General features: G+C 38.9%; 1 protein-coding gene across 1 annotated transcript; it reads right to left on the reverse strand.

Annotated features, from left to right (window-relative positions):
- Positions 1-16,556: 16,556 nt before the first annotated feature.
- On the reverse strand, positions 16,557-18,472 carry LOC141815534 (methionine gamma-lyase). The gene is made up of 2 exons (XM_074703483.1): positions 17,672-18,472; positions 16,557-17,325 (listed from the first exon to the last, which is right to left on the reverse strand). Exons 1-2 carry the CDS (start codon positions 18,438-18,440, stop codon positions 16,742-16,744), a joined length of 1,353 nt encoding a protein of 450 aa, XP_074559584.1. The 5' UTR covers positions 18,441-18,472; the 3' UTR covers positions 16,557-16,741.
- Between the last annotated feature and the right edge of the window lie 4,260 nt (positions 18,473-22,732).

Below are 22,732 nucleotides of genomic sequence, written 5' to 3' on the forward strand. Positions count from 1 at the left end.
GTCGCTGTCTGTCCATCTCACATCTTGGATCGAGTACACCAAAAACTCAATAAAATCGATATGATAACAAGTTCGAATGAGAAAACAACTTTAAACCCTACACTAATACAATGAAACTCCTAAATAACCTAATGCTTAATCTAATAAGGACCCTATAACCTAAAGGCTTGACCTAATAAACCTACAGGTGAAATGATAAGTCACGGAGACTACGAATACGAAATAAATCCGACGACAAATCCGTCCAACAACGAAAACGGACACAAACGCAACGATAATTCCGACGGACACCAAAAATCGACTCAAATGCAACGGAAAATGCGAAAAAAACCTAACCTGCTCTGATACCACTAAATTGGTATCAGACAGGTTCAAAAATGCAACGACAAATTTGAAAAACTACATACGGATCAGAAAACCATGCTCCGGTAGACTCAAAACTACGACAATTTCGAAATGAACTAACCTGCTCTGATACCACTAAATTGTCACGCCCCGAGAAGGCCGTCCGAAAAATTTCGGCAGCATCTCCCCAGTAACTATGACAATTCCCCTAATACATACATGCATACACAGCCACAGGCGGCTGGAATAAGGACAACACGTCCAATAAATACACACAACAATCCACAGATATAAAATAAGGGCCTACACGACCATACAACCACTAACACATGCATACTACATCACACAGACAGGATATAAGGCCTACACGGTCAAAACAACTAACGAAATGCAAATGTCATACCAGAACCATTAACCACAAAAGTTCCACACACCAAGTCCGAAAATATCGAAATAGAAAAACTCCAAGAGACACAACAAGTCCATGAAACATAAATCCACGTCCAAGTACATAAACCATACCATAAACGATAGACCAACGACAAACCAAAAAGGAAACCTCCTGCTGTGAGATGGGACCAGCCGACTGAACCTCCAAGCTCCAATAAACCTATCTGCTACCTGGGGAGGAAACAAGAATAACCCCAGGGTCTGGGTAGTAAGCATTAGATGCTCAGTGGATACAAAATAATAGAAGTGCATGCAAAGGGAAACAGGAGAATAGACACTAATCAACAGGTATAAGTATCAACAGATAACAGAGGTCATGGTAATCAAGCATGATATCTCAACGAGAACAATAAGGAAAGAATAGCACTACACAACAGATATGGATATCAGTTACATGTGAGCATGTAATTAATCGAAGTCGAACATGGTATATCAACTGAACAATAAAGATGAAGGATACAAGGCAATAGGTATATATATATGATTATGTATGTAATGTCATACAAATGCAACAATCATAGCAAATAAGTGCAACAGTCGAAATCAGATGCATAAATTAAACTATGCAATAATCCTACCAACAATGCATGTAAAACACACGGCAACCATCGCAAACAAATGCAAGCCTCTGTCCGCACTCTGCATTCCCCAGTCACTCTCCCAGAGCACAGTGAACTGAGGGGCCAGACAAGACATACTGCACAGACTCCAACAACAAACCACCGTAATCTGGTGGGGAGCGGCAGTGTAACAGGAGGATTATATAGTCAGTCCTGGTTGCACCCAACAATAGTGCAAGTCGGCTCTTTCCACTGATCACACCACTACACGGTGCAGGGCCAGAGCCAACAAGAACAACCAACAATGCTGTCTGCAACATCTACAACTATCATGAATGCATGATGATCATTCCTACATGTAATAGCTACAAATGATTAGCATGTTCAACAGATATCAAGGGAAGTTAATTTGAGTCAATGGTACGACAGTTAAAACTGTTCTAACAACGGGAAGTTCAACATGAGGTCATTCAACAGGTATCAAGCAACGAAAGGTGTAAGGTATCATTTAATTACTAACATGGATAGCAAGAGTAGCAACAAAATAATAACAGATCAAAATAAAGGTCAACAGGTAAGTATCAAGCAATGATAGCATGTAGCGAAGTAGGCAACAATGCAATAAGGACAGCAAAAGGGAAATCATGCATTACAAAAAGGAGGATCTGTGTTGACCAAGCACAGGAGTACCCACCTGATTGACGAGTCGTCGCACTAAGAACCCTCAGTTACAACTGGATTAACAAGTTAAGGGCCTCTGATCAGAACCCTAGAATCCAGCTCCGATTGGCGGCGGCAGAGCTCACTCGGGTGGCCACCGGAACAGAGAAGGAAGAAGTAGGTAGCAGCAGTTGTAAAGAGAGAAGAGGGAGAGGATACTACGAGGGACGCGGCGGAGCTTCTCCACGTGACCGCGGCGACATCGGCGTTTCTCCTTGCAGCGGCGGTGTCGTGCGGCAGAGAGCGGCTAGGGTTCCCTTAGGACAGAGGAAGAGCAGAGGGGATAGTGCGGTCGGTGGCAAGCGTCGGGCATCGGACAGAGAGGGCGGCGGCGCTGAGCAGGATGTCTTCTCCGAACGGTGAAGTCGCGGCATCGGGCGTCGGCTGGAGGCAAGTCGCGGCAACAAAATAGCAGGGGAAGGCGGCTTGAGGAGAGAACTCAGTGGCTGAAGGTTTGTGGAGGTCGGCGGCGGTGATCCGGCGGCAGCAGTGGCGTCGATGGCAGCGAGGCAGCGGGCGAAGGAGCAAAGGAACGAAGAAGAGGAGAAGGGGGAATCGGGATTAAAGAATCGCGATTTCCTGTTTTAAAAAGGAATATACAAAAATTGTGGTTTAGTCGGCGCAATAACCTAGCTAAACCAACTTAAAAACCTAGGCTTATTATAACGATTGAACCGATTACTATAGCAAACCCGGTTTAATCTTGGTTCGCTTGATTTACCAATCAAACGACCTCCGATTTGACTCAAACTAGTTTTGTTGGATTCGTCTTCGCAAAACAAATCTTTTCATCCATTTTATTTTATCAAAACCTCTTCCAGCACGAACCAAACCAACTTGGTTCAGTTTGGTTCAATCTTGGTTCGTTTGGTTCACTAACCAAACGATCTCTGATTTGTCCCAGTTTGATCTCGTTGATTTCGTCTTTGCAAGATGAATACATGTCTTATATTTAATAATTTAATTAACCTTCCTAATCCTTCCTTAAACCCATGAAATTAAATTTAATTTAATTTATAAATTTCCTCTAGATTTTCGGTATTTTACAAATTGACTGATAAGTGAAAATCAAGCATGCCTGAAGACTATAAAGGGAGGGCTTCATGGTGGTTTTCACTAGCGATTCTTGAGGATTTTGGAACATAGTGTTGCTATATTTCCTGAGCTCAAGAGGCATTCTAAAGCAATCACAAAGAACTCAAAGCAAAGTTTCTTGCATAAAGGGAGGGCTTCGTGGAGGTTTTTACTGTCAATTCTTGGGGATTTTAGAAGATAGTGCTACTATATTTCCAACCTCAAGAGGCATTCTAAAGCAATCACAAAGAACTCAAAGCAAAGTTTCTTTCATGTAAATTGTTACATTTACATTGCTTATATTTGTATCTATATCTTTGTTTTATTTTTGTATTGCTTGAATAATAATAGACATTGTAAGAGGTGTTTCCACCTTTGGAAGGTTTTTTCACCTTTGGAAGCTTTTCCACTAATAGACTTAGGTTACCACATCTCACAAAGCACACTAGATAACTTACTTGTGTATTATAAAATTTAGAATGGTGTGAGATGTATAGAGTCAAAACCTGAGTTTCTGATGCTTATGTTCGTATATCAAATCAAAATTTGGGTTAAAAATAAAAATTATGGATCAAGTTAAGTGTTCTTACTTAGTAAAGACTAGCTGAAATGATACACTTAAACTTGACTAACTTGGTCAAGCTGTTATTTTTTGATAGACAGCCAATACCAATAAGTTAGACATGTGCTTAAAAAAATATAAATTTTTTTTATTTAAGTATTTTTTATATTGTACATAACATACTTGGACTCAAACCTAATTTTCAACGTGATTGAAATTTTATGGTTTTGATTCAAAACATTTTCAAAAACTCCCTCTAAATTTTAACACAAGTTATTTTTGATTATGTCTAAGGGGAGATTATAGTCAAGTCAAGTTAAGATAAATTTTTTTTTAAATAATTTTAAAATTAACTTTAAAATTATTATATTTGTAAATACTTTTCAAAAGCCTAAGTATGACTTGGACGATTTTTAACCAAATTAAGTAGACCTTAACTTCAGAGGGAGAATTCTAGATCAAGGGAGAGTCAAAAAAAACTTTAATTATATATATTATTATTGACTAAAAACTGTGATGACTTATTTCTGTTAAAGCATATGATTTACTTAACTTGGAATCGAGGTTGTCATAATCAAAAAGGGGAGATTGTTGGTGTAGGGAGCAATAGATGATCGAACCTGAGTTTTGATAATGGCAAAGGATTCAAGTTAAGTTTAATAAGTGAACTAATGAATTGAATTGATGTGTAGGTAGCACAGAAAAGCCCTAGTTGCGATTAGGCAAAGAAAGTCCTAATTTAGAGGATTGGATAAAGGAAGTCTTGATCTGGAGGATTGGACAAGGAAGACCTGGTTTGGAGGATTAACAAAAAAGATTTGGTATGGAGGACTAGGCAAGGAAGTCCTAATCAAGAAAACTGGGCAAGAAGTCTTGGCAGATCAAAGCACCAAGCAGAAAGTCTAGGCGGATTTAGAGGATCGGGCATCTAGTAGTGGAAGACCTAAGGGTCAATTATCAAGGATGAGCAAAAGTCCAACAGGTCTGGAGGACCTAGTTGGTAAACGATAAATTTTTTCGAGTGGAGTGGGTGAGGAGGTGTTCTCAATAAGGGGAGTAGGCGTCAGTCTGACCTAGGGTTTCACTGAAAATCTAAAGTCAAGACCAAACAGTTTCCTTCCTATTATTTTATTTCTTGACTAACTTGTAATACAAGAAAGAAGGGGTTGAAACTTTGTATTTCGGAGGCCCTTATCTGGATCTAGGTGACCAGATAGTCCAGGCACCCGAAAGGGATCCAGGCGACCAAACGTTAGCCAAACGGGCCAACGAGGCAGATGATGTGGCAGAGTCCCAGTGGTCAGGACACTTTAGCCTCTAGGCGCCTGGAGAGGTTCCAAGCGCCCGAATCTGCATAAGGCGTTGTGGAGTCAAAGTTGATTTTGCAACCTCCAGGTCAACATCCAAGCACTCAAAAGGGATACTGGCGCGCAAAAGATGTTGAGTCTACGTCGAAAGTGGATCGACGGGATGACGTAGAGATAACTAGAAGGACTTCCAAGCGCCCAGATCAAGCTTTATAAGCAGCTGCGAGGGGGAATCCTAACATCAATTCAATACGCTTCTACGATGACTTCCTACGCGCAAACATCTGATCCAAAATGCCATCGTAATGTCGAGGAGCTGCACTGACTACTACAAGTTTACTACTCTCAGTCGATATTCTTTTTGTTGTTATTTGTACTTAAGAAATTAGGATGGTCTATCTTTATCGGTCCTAACATATTTGTAAAAGTGATAAACTCCTCGTGTGAGGGGAGTTTTATAATGAATTGCCCATCGAAAATGAACACAGAACGTGGACCTTGTAGTAGCAGCCTATGTCTGTGAACCAAGTAAAAATAAAAGTGTTCATCGTTATTATTTCCGCTGCACTTTCTAATCTTGTACACTTTTGTTTTACACACGAGTTATTAAAAGAGTGAAAAATCAAAAAAGCCCTATTCACCCCCCGCCTCCCCTCCCCTCTAATGCTCTTACTCGATCCTACATATTCTTCCTTGTCAAGTATTCAACTTGTCAAGAAATGTTTTGGACCTCAATAATATAATCATGTTTTTGGCCATGAAGGAGGAGTGAGGCCTAAAAATATGAGTGGACCTATTGCTTCAAAGGAATAACTTCATCTTGAGAATGTCACACTACGTGAGAAAATTAATAATATGGAATCTGAATTTAAAACTTTTAAGGAGTTGATGTTGAAGAATATACCATTTAATGTGCAAGTGACTATATCGGCTTCAAATACTATTGAAGGTTGAATTAGTTACTTTAAAAATTTTATTATTTCTTATCTATTATTTGATAATGAAAAAGAGAAGTTTTGTTTATTTTGAGTTGTCAATGTTTCATAGGCACACAAGCTATTAGTGAGGAACAATAGAATGAAGGCTTGTCTTGGTGATTGACATTGATTGGTATTCTCTAAAACCCTTTTCTTGCATTGTTGTAATGTTATTGAATATGTTGCTATAATGTTAGACAACTATTGTTGTAATATTGGAAAGTTGTTGAAATGTTGATAAATCTCATCTTTCACAAATAACATCCATGTCTTTAGTAGAATAAGTGGTTTGTAATGGAAGGGCCCCCAAATCGTGGCCTAATGATTAGAGATCTGATTCCCAAAACGAAGGTTAATGCTTCAAGACACATAAAAGTTTTCAGCTTATAATAGAAATCTTTGTGCATATTATGACCCTATTGCAGTTTATTGTGTACAATTCTTTGTAAACATCAAAATCAACAACCATAGGTCATTATATATTAATCATTGATATATTAATTGTAGCTTATTCTGTACACTATTGGAATTCTTAAAAAAAAATGAAATTATAGTATAAATAAATTGTTTCAATAATTTGGATTTATATATTTGTGCTAAATGTTATTTAATATTTACTATTCATCTCTTTTTCTTATTATTATCTCTCTTGTTTGTTGAAATTAAATTGTATGTTTAATATTTTTATATATCTCAAGATTTCTTTATTATTTTAAAGATTTTATTATGATACTCATTTTTTATATATTTATTATAGGTATTGAAGGTTTGAAGTGAAATAGATTTTTTAGAGCTTTTGAGAATGTTAACATTTTGCATACGAAGACTTTAGATATATAAATGAATACTTTTGATATCAAGGGATGTTAATTTTACAAGTTTAATAATGTACATACAATCATCATGAACTATTGGATAATATTTTAAAATATATAGTATTTTGATTTTTAATATATGATGTTTTAATTTTTATTAGCATTCATTAATATATTTATAGGATATATATATATATATATATAATCTTTAATTAATATTTTGACAGGTTTAAAAAAAATGAATTGTACATAGGTAATAATGATGAAAAAACACCTATATAACAATCGTCATTGTTGTCATTTGGGAAACTCCGTGGGACCGGACCGACCACCCCCAGGGATTGAGTCCATGAGACTGACTGAGATTTATCATTTTTTGTCATTGTTGCCATTAATGACAGTATAATTAAACAATTAAATCATGTTAAATTACGTATGACAGTACATATAACCATCATTGTAGTTATTAACGATGGTACATATGACTGTCATTATTACCATTAACGATGGTATATAAACTCGTTACTATTAGTAACGATGGTAGTGTATACTGTCATGCTATGCTGTCTGGAAACTTGGAGACGAGAAACGGGAAACGCGGAAACGGAAACGGGAAACGGCAATAGTTGAAGTTTCCAGATTTTGGAAACGTCGAAGAGTTCATCAAATACTGTGAATATTTCCTAGACTATGGCATAAGTAAGACCATGTTGCACATGAAAAATCTGATTGTGGACATTTTTCGAACTTAAAGTCAAAATTCAACTAACATAAAATTGATAGACTTGTGCACCATTAGTTAAAATCCATACAAAATACATAAAAACAATAAGAATTAACACAATTCACTTCAAGAGAAGTCTTCAAAATAGATGTTTGAAGTCGACATATCATCCACTTCTTCTGCTTACTCCACTTCTTCTAATACTTCAACTTGTGCTCCATTAGTTAAAATCTGCTCTTCTAGTTGAGGTTCATCAAGTGAAAGATTAGCAAATTGAAGTAACTCAAGATTAGTCATGCACACATTAGCATCCCTAGCAATATCCCACAATGCATTGTCACCATCTGCATCAGCATTATCCTTTGTTTTTCTGGAAAGCAAACGAAGATTTGTATGAACAAATACTAAGTCTTCTGCACGCTTGGGAGTTAAGCTATTCCTTTTTGCAGAGTGTATGAACCCATAAGTGCTCCAATTTCTTTCAGAGCATGAAGATGATGAAACCTACACGTACAATCAACAATTGCAATTAAATTGAAACAATCTTATTGTAAATGAATACAAGAATAAACCTGTCGAAGTATTTGAGCAGCCAAGTGTTGAAGATGTGGAGCTTCTGCACCATGCATAGTCCACCAATTCAAAGGTTCCATTGTTGAGCGCTCAGTTTTTGAGTCTGCATCATTGAAAGCTCCTGAACAAGCTAAAAAAGATGCAAAATCATTTTTCACCTGTGCTCTTAATTTATCATCAGGAAAGAAGCGTTTGAGATATTCATTTCGTAGCTGAGCAATTTCTCGATCACAATGAGAGGGAAGAACATCTGGATGCTGAAGCTGCCACTCTTTAGTTGCACACCTAAAAGTGAAAATACAAAAAACTCAAGATATATAAAAACTGTAAATTAGATTACAAGAACCATAAATATGAAAAAAAAAAAGACATTTCATACTTGGGATTCAAGGAGTGTGCTATAGCATGCAGTGGTGTTGTGCATTGCTTTTTTCTCATCTCCAGTACGCCATGAACAGCATCCCAAAGTAAGGACTCCTCATCTTCTTTTTTCTTTTCATGAGTATAAATACTTTTCTTAATCTTTGACATTGCAGTTATCCACATTGGATAAACCAAATGAAGACCCGGACGATCTTTATCAAATGCACGAATCAGATTGTAAATAGGCTCAGTAAAATTCAAAATGAAATCAATCTCATCCCAAAATGAGTCATCCAATACTTTATCTTTGACAGTTCTTGCCTTAGCTTCATCATCTTTACGGTAAGCCACCCATTCATCTCCAACTACCATCAATTTCAGGAAACTTGCAATTTTTTTGAACCTTCTTAGCATAACAACATGAGAAGCAAAACGAGTATCAACAATATGGAGCATTTGCAACCTAGAGTACTTCCTGAAAATCGCCAATCTCATGGAGTGTTGAGTCACAAAATTTCTAATCATTATGACTGAGCTCATAACTTTGCTGATCCAATTGCATTGAGCATATATGAAAGCATGTTTTTCTGTATTCTTTGGTGCACAAATACTTTTCAAAGCAAGATTGACAGTATGAACCGAACAAGGAGTCCAGAAAATCTAATGCAGTAAAGAAAAAAAATTAGTATGACTAGAAACAAGTATTAAAAAAAAGAAAGTTCATCATAATATACCTGAGGGTATTTTGCTTCCATCCTAATACCAGCAGATCTGCAAGCACTTGCATTGTCTGTTATTATTTGCACAACATTGCTTACTCCAACATTTTGAATAACTTCACTCATAAGTCGAGCAATGTACATAGAATCCTTCACTTTGCCTTCACAGTTTACTGCCTTTAGAAACATAGGACCATCATCATTTATAGCAATGAAATTGATGAGTGGTCGTCTCTTTGGATCAGACCATCCATCCGAGACCAAAGTTACACCCTTTGAAGGCCAAAAAGCCTTCAACTTTTCAAGAATTATTTCAATCCTGTTTCTTTCATTTGTAAGTAGAGTTGTTCTAAGGGCTTCATATGTTGGTGGAGAATAACCTAATCAAAATAAACAAAGAAAGAATGAGGGATATAAGATTAAAGTTGGAAAATACTAAACTGAATATACGAACCTCCAATTTTACTTGCAGCTGCAAATAAAGAAAAGACCCTTTTGTAATAAGGACTTCGTGCAAGATTGAATGAAAGACCCGAAGCATAAAACATTCTTGCTATTTCTGCATCAAGCTCATCTCTAAAATTTTTTTTGAACACATCACTGATTGTTGGCTGCGCTTGCAACGTTTTTCTTTTCTTCGTATTATCATCAAGTTTGATCAAAGTATTCATGATACTATCATAACTTGAAGTACTCTTACTAACACTGCAAGATTGCAACTTAGTACTCTTACTAACACTGCGAGATTGCAACTTATTTTCGAATTCCCTTTGCTGTGCACTCATCATCTCTCTTACTTTCTTACCAACATTAGGACAGTCTCTAATTCCTTCTCCAGGAATGGCAAGTAGATGTGCTTTCACTCTTGAATATGATCCTTGATATGACTTCTTGCAGAAATTACAAGTAAACAGAATTGTGCCACCAGGTTTGTCAGAAGTCTTCTCCAATTTTTGAACATATTGCCAAAGAGGAGCTATCAATTTTTGTGTTGAGGATGAAGAGCCCTGCGCTTCTTGAATTTCATTTTCTTGGCTGCTTTCCATCGTCCTAACCTGTAAATTGTAATGGAGTTATGCCAGACCGTAAACCCTATCTGGAGCCTTCCTTCTCCCACATGCGCCTCTCCGTTTCCAGAGTCGCCACCGGATCTCTTCTCTCTCCTCGCCCCATGTGGCCGCCGTGGGCGAAGACATCCAGGTCCTCCGCCGTCGCAGGTGCGGCCGTCAGTGCCGCTCCCCTTCCTTCTCATCCTTCTCTGTAACACCCGTATTATTTTTCTCTATTTTTAGGATTTTAATTAGAGTCAAAATTATAATAGAGGTCCTTTAGTTAAAGGATAGAAGGGAGTATTGATCAAATAACATAGAAAGAAAAATTCGTCTCGCGAAGACGAATCCAACAAGACCGGTTTTGACCAAATCAGAGACCGTTTGGTTGATGAATCAAATAAACCCAGATTGAACCAAACTGAACTAAGTTGGTTTGGTTCATACCGAAAGAAGTTTTGATAAAATAAAATAGGTGAAAAGATTCATCTTGCAAAGACGAATCCAACAAAACTTGTTTGGGTTAAATCGGGAGTCGTTTGACTAGTGAACCAAACGAACCAAGGTCACACCCGGTTCGCTACAGTAACATATTCAATTATTTTAATGAATCATAAGTTTAATTGGATTTAGCCGGTAAAATCACGGTAGTTTAGAATTAATTGGGTAAAGTTACTGTGCACTCCTCAAATAAACGCCGACGTCTGTTCCCTGCGCGCGACCGCGTCCTCCGAGTTCGGCGGAACCGAAGGACGCCGCCCTGGCTCCGCGTTCGCCGGAGAAAACGTCAGGAAGCAGCCTTTAAAAGGCCGTGCAAGGGAGGGAGGCGAGACACCAAACCCTAGCCGCAGTCTCTCCTTCGCCGCTGCCCTTCGCCAAACGCCGCGTGGAGAAGCGGAGCAGCCGCCGCCCCTTCCCTCACGCGAAGCCGACGCCACCGGTTCACTGGGAGTTCCTTCTGTCCGACGACTGCCGCCGTCGCCGTCCGCGTACCGAAGACAGGGCATCGCAGCCGCCCGTCGCCTGCTCGCGGGGAGGAGGACAGCGCCCTTTGCCTTCCGTCGACTTCCAACCCACGCCGTGCCGCGCCGTTGTCCACCACCGACGGCCTCCGCCGGTGCCCAGCCCGCACCACTACACGTGGCTCTGTTCACCCGCTCGTGACCTACTGCCCCTGTCCGAGCGGAGAAGAAGAAGCAAAGTTTTAATTAACTGGATTAATTAAAATAGGTAAGTGATTAATTAAAGGGTTATTCGATAATCTAGTTTAATTAGATATTGATCAGTAAGGTATTTAATCAATCTAGTTTATTTAATAATGAAGGCCAGGTTGATTAATTCGATTAACGAACATTATAATTGGTTAATTAATCACTAAGGATTAGTTAATGATTAATTAGTATATAGTTAAAGGATTGGTTAGATCAGTTGATTGATTAGTAGTTAATAACAGTTAAGTCATAGTTATGAGTTTGTTAGGTCACGCGAAGGAGACGTTAGAGCACCTCGGAGAAAGAGCTTCGAGTTCACAAACCTTAGCGTTAAATTACTAGTGAGCAGATCAAGTAAGTACATCTCTCACCTGCAGTATAAGTTGCTCCGTTATTTTCTTTATTCTGTCCATAGTATGTAGAGCATGCATAAAGTATTATTTCCATGACATCATTTTATGTTAAAGCATGTGTAAATTGTTGCTTTCCAAATTGCATGATATAAGAAGTTTAAGAAAAGTATTTTACTTTAGACAGGCGGGTATCGGGCGCAAGGCCCACGGGCACAAGGCCCATAAGAAAAGGAATTCTGGGCACAAGGCTCACAAAGAATTCTGGGCACAAGGCCCATAAGAAAAGGAATTCTGGGCACAAGGCCCACAAAGAATTCCGGGCACAAGGCCCACAAGAAATTTAAGTGATACCTCGCTGGGCCCAAAGAAGGATGTTTATTTATTTTCACTTATATATATAGTATAAGTTTTCCCCCATCATTTTCCAGCATTTTCTTTCATATAATAGCATATGTTATGACGAAGTTTTCTATGGTTTTTGTGAGTTAGATGATGTACTTACTAAGCGTTGCTTATAGTTTGCGTTCCTCATATTGCAGATAAATAAAAGGAAAAGTTTTAGGAAAGAGGAGGCAGCTGGAAAGGTGTTCGATGTGTGGTGTTGGCGGAACCGCGGAATAAGATCAAGAATTATATAAATGTTTATTTTATGTCCAAGAATTTATATTTATTTCTTTGCTTCCGCTTGTTAAATAGAAAAGAATATTTTAATTGGTGTTATGTTATTAAAAATTAAAGTACGTAACATCTCCCTATTAGTATAAGAGAGAGGGGGATGTTACATTCTCCACCCTCAAGGACCTCCAGTCCCTCCTTCGGGAGGAACAACCCTCTTCCACATATAGCAAAATCCACAAGACTGATCGGCTAACGTAATCAGTAAAAACATGAGATAAATCACCTTATCTCCGGTCGAGGTTAAGATTATCCGCCTCCGCCCTCCACCATGGACTCGAAACCGGTAGTCGCGAGACGCGACTCGCGAATTGTGAAAAAAAGCCCTAAAATTAAAACCTGGCCGTTTCTTGTAGGTTTCCACGGATAGAAACGTTTCCCATCGTTTCGGAAATGGGGACGTCAACGTAAGTGTCGTTTCCAGACAGCGCAGCTGTCATGAAGAGTTATTAATGGCAGTACTTTTTTCAATCACTAATCATTTTCTAATGGGGCCTTTTAGTAATAACTACCTATGGTATTTAGTATCATTGTTGATGAGCTTTAACAAAGGGAATTGACCCTTTAACAGTGAGAAATTCCATCTCCTTTTTTAGTAGTGTGAGCACTATAGTGGTGTTGGAATCTAATATTCAGCACTATTGTGTTATGGGTTGGAACTATTATACATCTTTAAGATTTGAAAAATCAGCACTAAGTATTGGTGCAGGGAGCATCAAATGATCAAACTTGGATTTTAATAATGGCAAAGGGTTCAAATTAAGTCTATGAAATAGATGAACAAGTTAAACTAAGTGTGCAGGTAGCACAGAGAAGTACTCCTAGTCGAGGCTAAGTAAAGGAAGCCCTAGTTGCGATTAGACAAGGAAGACTTGGTTGTTGGTGCAAGATGCACTAACATCTTGCCTAGAGTTTCGATGTTTGACAATACACCTAAGTCTGGTCAGTTTGACCAAGGGTTGATCCAAACAGGACTTGATGTTTGGATGTGTGAAAGTGAGCGAGAAAACCTAGTCGGTTCAACTAGGCAGTGGAAGTCCTGATTTGGACTATTGGGCAAGGGAAGTCCTGGTGAGTGAAGCTGGGCAAGGGAAAGTCCTAGTTGTAGGCTAGGCAAAGGGAAGTCCTAGTTTGGAAGATCAGGCGAAAGTCTTGGCAGAGTCGAAGCACTAGGTAAAGTCTGGACTGGTCTAGAGAACCGAGTCGCAGCAGAAGTCTAGGCTGATCTGGGTGACCGAGTCGCAGCAGAAGTCTGGGCTGGTCTGGGTGACCGAGTCGCAGTAGAAGTCTAGGTTAGTTAGAGAGAACCGAACCGCAGCACAAATCCTAAGGGCTGAGGACAGAGCCGAGCAAAAGTCCAACAAGTCAGAAGAACTTGATTGGCAAAGGTAAATTCTCCAGAGTGGAGTGAGTTAGACTAATCCAAGATTTCGATAGAAATCTGAAGTTAGACCCACAGATAAGGTTAGATTGTCTTGTTTGCTTGTATGCTTGTCTTGCAGGGACTAGGAGCTGGAAGCAAGAGCAAAGGAAAAGTAAAACAAGGCAATTGAACCAAGTTAGCTCAGCTGAGTCGACTCAGATGAAGGCTTGAGTCGACTCCAGTTGATTCAGCCGAAATTCGAAAGTCAGCACGTCAACTCGGCCTGGAATCGACTCAGGTAAGATTTTGAATCAACTCAGGCTGATTCAGAGTCAAAAGTTATCGCAGTTGAGGCCACAGCGACTGGAGTCGACTCAGGAGGCAACTGGAGTCGACTCAGAGAGGATAACGGACGGAAGCGATAAAACTTCATCTGCCACGCCAGCTGGAGTCGACTCAGATAGGCATTTGAGTCGACTCAGGACCAACATAAAAGAAGGCTTCGACCAGCAGCTTAACACACAATTCATACGTCCTTCTTTCCGACAAGAGCTGCTACCGAACGCAATAGAGGACAACTGCTTACAACCAGGGAAGATCCAGGAGAAGTGCGCGGCGCTCAGGACTTCCGGATCGGCTAAGTGTTTGGTTCATTATTCTTTAATTTGTTGTTATTATTGTTTGTTTATACGGACTGTAAGACGGGTTTCTCCGCCTCTGAACGTCATTCGGAAAGAAGACCACTAATGGACGGGCGCCTCCCGAATTAGGCCTTGGACGTACTAATCTTGGGGGGTTAGGAACCAAGTAAAATTTGTGAGTCCCCTGCATCTTAATTCTAATTCCGCTGCAAGTGCTTTTAATAGATATCGAACGAAAGTGAAAAAGCGAAGACGCGCTATTCACCCCCCCTCTAGCGCGTACAAGATCCTATATTGGTTTGGAGGATTGGGAAAGATGTCCTGGTGAGGGGGGCTAAACAAGAAAAACCTAATTTGGAGGACTGGATAAGGAAATCCTAGTCAAGAGGACTGGACAGGAAATCTTGGCAAATCAGAGCACTAGACGGGAAAGTCTAAACGGATTTGGAGAACCTAACATCTAGTAGTAGAAGTCTTGAAGACCGAGGATCAAGGCTAAGCAAAAGTCCAACAAGTCTGTAGGATCAGGTTGGCAAAAAGTAACTTCTTCTAGGTGGAGTGGATGAGGACGCATTCTTGAAAAGGAGAACAGTAAACATTGGTCTAACCTAAGATTTCATTGAAAACCTAAATCAAGACCAAACAGTTTGTCAAAACTATTAGTTTCTTGTTTATACTTTGTTTTTAGATTAACTTGTGATACAAGAAAGGATGGGCTGGAACTTTGTGTGGGGCGCCTTTATTTGGATTCAAGTGCCTAGAAGGGATCCAAGCGCCCGGACACTAACCAAATAGGCCAGTGAGGCGGATGAGGTAGCAGAGTCCCAGTGGTTGAAACATCTCAATCTCTAGGTGCTTGGAGAGGCTCTAGGCATCTGGATAAGGATAAAACGTTGTGGAGTTAAAGTTGATATGATAACCTCCACGTTAGTATCCAGGTGCTCGAAAGATACCAAGTCAGTGTTAGAAGCAGATCGACAAGATGACATGGAAGTGCTCGAAAGAATTTCTAAGCGCCTGGATCAGTTTTTATAAGCAGCTGCGAGGGAAAATCCTAAAATCACTTAATACACTAATACGACAACTTCCTGCACGCAAACAACCAATTTAGTACGTCGTCATAACGCCAAGGAACTATACCGACATCTACACTTCAATTCTAATCTTCTAAGTCGGTAACCTTAATATTAATATAATGTTGCTTTTGTACTTAACCTTTTAGGACGGTAAGGGTTTACCATTCCTAACATATTTTGTAAAGTGACAAACTCCTTATCGTAAGAAGGAAGTTTTATATGGATTATCAATCAGAAGTGATTAATGGATCGTGGATCTTAAAGTAGCAGTCTGCGGTTGTGAACTAAGTAAATAAAATCGTACTTATCTCTTATTTTCTACTACAGTTATTATTTACACACTACTATTTATCAAACAAGTAAAAAAAATAATAAAACATTATTCACTCACCCTTTTTAGCGTTCTCGATCCTATACTAAGTAGTAAGTATTGACAAACTAAAATGAAAACCACCTCTAAACATTTTTTTTTAAATTTGCTTATCATCAAATATCTTATATCAGAAAGTTAATCATGTACGTTCGGATGATTTATTTATAACATTAATTAATTAGTCTTTCTATTCAATCTACAATCTAAAATCTCAACTACAAAAGCAATGGACAATTAAAAAAATTTTAAAATAATATTTTCTAAAACTTTAATGATTTAATATAAACCATTCGAAGTTATATAGATAGTATGTATTTATATCACAACCAAATAAAAATAATATTCGATATAATACACATGAGCAAATCTTGAATTAATGTTTTGTGTAATCAATTGAGTGTAAATCTCGTAAGGATAAGATAAATATGGATCTCAATGATGTTTTTGGACGGCTCAGATATAAGAAATATTTTTTGGCTCGGATATAAGATTTTTTTTTTTTAGAAAAAAGAGATATTTGAGAAAATGGGAATGAGAAAATGAAAATTAAACGTGTCCTTTGGAAAATATGAAACCTATGTGCTACCGTTGAGAATAATTCGATAATTTTAAATGCGCCTGGTCAATTGCCGAAGAAACTTAGTTCTATTTTTAAAATATGTTTCACACAGAGTTTTACCTCCCGGACTATTGGGAGTGATTAGGAATTACGACAGAGTAGGCGAAGGTGGGGCACCATATTTATTCTCACCATGTACAAGTCCCCCTTATCGTTATTAAGGCATGGAATATCAGAATTCACATGCAGAGGTTAGACATGCTGCTGCTGTTTCTTGGGCAAAGGGTGAAGGAGAGAGAGAGCCCGCTCGAACTGGCTCCAGCGCTGCTCTACCGTGCCACTGTAGCCGACAGACATGCGGACGAGGCCGGGCGAAATGCCAGCCTGGGCGCGCTCCTCGGGGCTCATCTCGCTGCTGGTGCTGCTGCCAGAGCAGGACATGAGGGTCTCGTAGTAGCCGAGGCTGACCGCCATCAGCCCGAACTGCGTGGTGTTCTGCAGGTGGTGCATCAGCTTGTTGGCGCGCTCCTCGGTGGCCATGTCGAGGGAGAGCAGGCCGCCGAAGCCGTAGCCGGGGTTGGCGATGGAGGCGAGGAGGGAGTGGTGGGGGTGGTCGTCCAGACCCGGGTAGATGACCTTCAGCCCCATCTTTCGCATGCGGGTGGCGTAGACGAGCGCGCGGCTGCAGTGCTCCTTCATGCGCAGGGACAGGTGGGGGAGCCGCTCCGAGATCTCGAAGGCTACCTTGGCGTTCATGGTCGGTCCCAGCAGCATCAGCGCCCCATGATGCAGGTCCATCATCGAGTTCACCAGGCTCGCCGGACCGCAGATTGCACCTGACAAATTAAGATAAAACACACTCATCTAAACAGATGCCACGTGGGCATAACATCGATCTTATCGTCTGACATCCGACATGACAACGGATTTCACGGTGCCTTTAGGCCTAACGCGTCAGAGCCCGTGAACACGTGGGCCACCTATGTATAGGACATCCACGTGGGCCGGATCTGACATGGGTGGATTTTGTTTTACACGGTTTGAAATTTATTCAATAATTTTTGGAAAAGGGCGCACGTTAGCACCGCTCGATCGGTTGCAAGATTGGGAGAAATTATGCACTAAAAAAGTAACAAGGAACGGGTGGAGGAAAAGAGAGATTTGGGAGAGGAGGGTGCGTACCTGCGATGATGTCGGCGCCGCCGCTGATGAACTTGGACACGCTGTGGATGACGACGTCGGCGCCGAGGCGCGCTGGCGACAGCACCATTGGCGCGAAGGTGTTGTCCGCCACCAGTTTCGCCCCCTTCTCCCTCGCGATCTCGCTCAGTCGTGGCACGTTGGCCACCGCAAGCGTCGGGTTCGAGATTGTCTCCACGTACAGCACCTTGGTCTCCCCCTCGATCACCGCCGCCCTCACGGCTTCCAGATCGTCGATGTCGACGAACGTCGCCCGGATCCCGCAGGCGTGGGGGAGGAAGCGAGACAGGAGGGCGTGGGTGCCGCCGTAGAGGCGGCTGGAGGCGACGACGTGGCCGCCGGCGCCGCAGAGTTGGATCAGAACGGAGGAGATGGCGGACATGCCGCTGGCGGTGCAGTAGGCCGCCTCGGTGCCCTCGAGCGCTGCCATCTGACGGCTGAGGTTGAGGACGGTGGGGTTGAAGTGGCGGCTGTAGATGAAGAAATCGCGGTCGGGGCCGAGCTCGCCAGAGAACATACGGCTCATCGTCTCCGCATCCATAACCGTGAACGTCGCCGACGCCTCGATCGACATGTTAACCCCGCCATGCTCCCCGAACTCATGGCGAACGTTCGCCAGCGCCGCCACCGGATCCCCTGCGGTCCGCTTGGGCACCAAGGCCCACTGGTCGCCGGCGCCACCATCCTCCTCCTCCTCAGAGCCGCGTTTCTTGGCGATCATGAAGGCCGTCGTAGGAACCGTCTCCGCCATCTGATTTCTGCAGTTCGATCCCAAACCTTCGGGGATTTTTGGTCTATGAATGGAAACAGGGGATGGCGCGTTCTTTATAGGGAAATCGATGTAAGATGAACCGCGGAGGAGAGCAGATTAACCGGTCCATCGAAAAGGTCCAATGAATCGGGTCACTTTTTTTGTGTGAAAGGATAGAGGAGCAAAAGAGAGGACGCAGACGGTACCACGTGCAATAATGGTATCGTCCAGAAAGGCAGGAGAAATACATTCCTTTTATAAAGTTGTAAGAATTAAATAGCAAATCCGTTTTGCTAATTATGAACCGTCATTAAACTTTTCCACCATTTTTCTCGTGACGCTTATCCGTCTACCTGTTGTCTGCTGACCACACTATCCTTTTTCTCCGCAACATTGTTTCAATAAAAAAATATAAAATATAAAATTATACCTTTTATGATTGAAAAATATAAAATATATTTTTAAGATTAATCCGACACGAGTTTGGAAAGCAACATCATACCAATAAATTGAGTTGTTATGTTATTCGTAAGTATCAAGTAAAAAAGAATATAGTATTTTTTATACAGATGGAGATAGCATTTTGTTATACTTTAAATAAACATTTAATTTTGAGCAAGATTGATGATCTTAAAAATGAAATATTAGTACTTTTTATTTACTAATATCATCTTTTAAGGAATTCTATAAGGTTCAAAATGTATAAAAAGTATAGAAGAAAATTCGATATAATCATCAATATTCAGTTTGATGTTACTATCAGTATTCAATATAAGGTAATAGATATAATCTTCAAGTAAATATATTCAAACAATCAATTCAAGAAATGTTATCCTTTAGAATAGGTTACCAAATTTATTAGCAATTTCCTCTTTCAAAATATTATCACTTTAAAAATCAAATAATCTCTAAAAATAAATAAATTAGAGATAAATTTAATATTGTAAAAGTATAGAAGAAAATTCGATGTAATCATCAATATTCAGTTTGATGTTACTATCAGACTATCAGTATTCAATATAAGGTAATAGATATAATCTTCAAGTAAATATATTCAACCAATCAATTCAAGAAATGTTATCCTTTAGAATAGGTTACTAAATTTATTAGCAATTTCCTCTTTCAAAATATTATCACTTTAAAAAATCAAATAATCTAAAAATAAATAAATTAGAGATAAATTTAATATTGTAATCCGCAATAAAAACAAATTAATTACTTTTTTTCAAAAATAGAAAATATCAAGATTTGCTCATCTACAATAAAAGGAAATAAAATAAAAATATTCAGATTAAAAAATATTTAAGATTGATGCATTCGTAATTAATAAAAATAAATTAGAAAACATTTAACAATGACGCATCTATCATAAATAGAAATAAATTATAAAATATTTAATAAGATTGACGAATCTATAATAAATTAGACATTTTATTCTTTTTATTTAGACTATTTATTTTCATATTTATTGTTGAGTCTTATATTTTAATTATCTTAAAATTAATATAATTTCTAATTTAACTTCTATATATATAGAAGATTATTTCCTCTTGTTATTTACTTATCTTCTTTACTAATTTTGTCTTAGTTCCTAGATGATTCAATAGTTCAATTATAGTGTTGCATAAATTATTATCCATCATAAATTTCAACTTCATCTCTATTTATGAATCATTTGTAATTCAATAACTAGTTTATTTCTTTATAATTTTTCAGTCATTATATTTTACTAGTTATTTTTATTATTCATCATCACCTTATAATTTCAATCTTCATCTCTATTTATAACTCATTATCTTCTGCATTTGTAATTCAATACCTAGTTTATTTCTTTATAATATTACAGGAAATTTTGAGAAAAAAAAGAAAATACAAAAAATATAGTATAACAAATTTATATTGTTCCTGTTGTATTGCCACGAGCACTTATAACAGCATGCATCTTTCAGTCGTATATTTTCTCTAAGACATGCATCATCATTAGTAGCAACGGTCATCATGTATGGGACTCCCCAACAACATGCATCGCATTCCCCAATTACCAACAGCATACTGACAAAATTAAGAGTTTATAAAATTTTTAGAAGGATTTAATTATGCTTTCATATTTTAGTTTGCAATAAAATGATTATCTCTTCTAGATATAAAAGACCAGATTAAAGTAATGGTTATCCATTAGTTTAGTTGAAAATTCGAATAACTTCAACATCAAAACGGATCTCAAATAATATAATCATTGTATAAATGTAATTCATCTTTCTAAAAATTAATTTTTATTTATTTAGTTGGTAATTTTAAAATACTCACATTTAATTAGTTTTCTCACCAATTCATGCACATTAGATTTTATTCACAAACATCAAAATATCATCCATTTTTCATCATTGATCAAAAATAATATCATTATTAGTTTATGGGGCCTCTAGTGCCGGAACGGTGGTGATCCCTCAGCCTCCTCACCGTCAAGTTCGTCAGCATGATCATCATGGTGTTCGCTCCCACTCCATGGTGTGGAGACCCTCCCTTATCCTAGCTAGGGAGAAGTTGTGTAGTTCAATCTGATTATAGTCAGTCAGAGGTTTAATGTTGACCTTGTCCCTAATCACATCAATGTCTAACGATGCAAGCCATGTAGTAATGAAATGAAAGAAAGACATTTGGATCTTTTTCTGAATGGGTTTTGTATAATGCATAATGCAATGAAACATGTTAAGACAAACATCTACATTTAATCTATGACGAAATACGTATAATAGAAATAGATGACTTAGCCTCACTGAAGCTAAAGCACTAGTAATAATAGGTAAGATACATTTGACAATGATCTTATATAGGACATTATCGGGAGCTGAGAAATCTTGAACAAAGAAAATTCTCTTATTCATTGGCCTAGCTCGGTGGAAAAAGTGCTCAAACATGTGATCTACGATCAAATGAGCAAAAGGCTCCGGAAGGGGCTCTCTAAGATTTGAATAAAATACAAAATCATTGTCCATCGGATGACAACCCAAAAGAAATGCAAGATGGTCGGAGTGAAATCAAGATCACGTTTGCCCATACGAGTTCTATACACGAGGAGGTCATCGCTAACTCAATGAAGCATAGAACTCAGCTACTGAGTCTAAATTCATGGGATTATTATAAAACATGATAGTTTTTAAATGATAATGTGTGACAATGTCTAAAACATCTAGATACTATTCATGAAAAAAATTTATCATGCAAGTACTGAGCAGGAATGACTTTGAAAGAGCTAGGTTGCTCAATAGGGCCCTTGCCCTTAGATGAGGTCCTGGAAGGGTCTTGACTTGCCTCAATATATTTATTTTTATGCCTATATGTATGCATGAATGCAATAACAATAACAGATTAGAGATAATCAATATGACATTTTCAAATTTGACACCGACTAGTATTTTATTTAGGGGTCATTTTCGTATATAGTCGGAGCTAGAAGCTGGGATTTTGCCAATGGGGAGAATGCTACCACTAGGAGAATGTGAACACAACCCTAAAAGAAGACAAATTAGGGTTAAATCATATGACAACTGAATTCATTTGAGAAGGAGTCAAGCAATCGATGGGTTTAGGGTTTAGCAAGGCTAACATGCTTACGTGATTTCTAGGAGATTGATGGCACGTAGATGACTGGAGGACTAGTCGTTAGAGAAGAAGGGGAGAGTTAGTGTCGGAGTGTGGTCGGAAGGAAAACAACGACGAGATGAGAACAGTTGACTCGACGTTGCAGTGGGGAGAGTCATGAGGTTAGGGTTTTGGGATGAATTACGATGAAAAAAATTGATTAGATTTTAAAACCCATGCTTGATTTCTAAATCAATCGACTGATGTATACGATCAGTCGATTGTATTCTCCTCTGAGTCACACTAGTCGACTGTGTTTAGCAAACTAGTCGACTGGTATTGATTCCAGTCAAATCAATTTACTTCTGTGATGAAGATTTTAACAAAACAGTCAACTGGATTCCTTTCTAAGTGACGTTAGTCGACTGGTATTTATTTCAATCGAATTAATTTTCTTCTGTGTTGAAGGTTTTAGCAATTCAGTAGATTGGTTTATAAAATCAATCAACTGTATTCCTCTCTAAGTCACTTTAGTCAACTGGTATTTATTCTAGTCGAATCAATTTGCTTCTGTGTTGAAGGTTTTAGCAAATTAGTCAACCACTTTATAAAATCAGTCGATTGTATTCCTCTCTAAGTCACGTTAGTTGACTGTTATTTATTCCAGTCAAACTAGCTTGCTTCTGTATTAAATTTTTGAGCTATTAGTC

Source organism: Curcuma longa, chromosome 21, assembly GCF_044706935.1.
Source record: "Curcuma longa cultivar G26 ecotype Majalengka, Jawa Barat chromosome 21, ITB_CL_G26_1.1, whole genome shotgun sequence".
Classification (NCBI taxonomy): Eukaryota; Viridiplantae; Streptophyta; class Magnoliopsida; order Zingiberales; family Zingiberaceae; genus Curcuma; species Curcuma longa.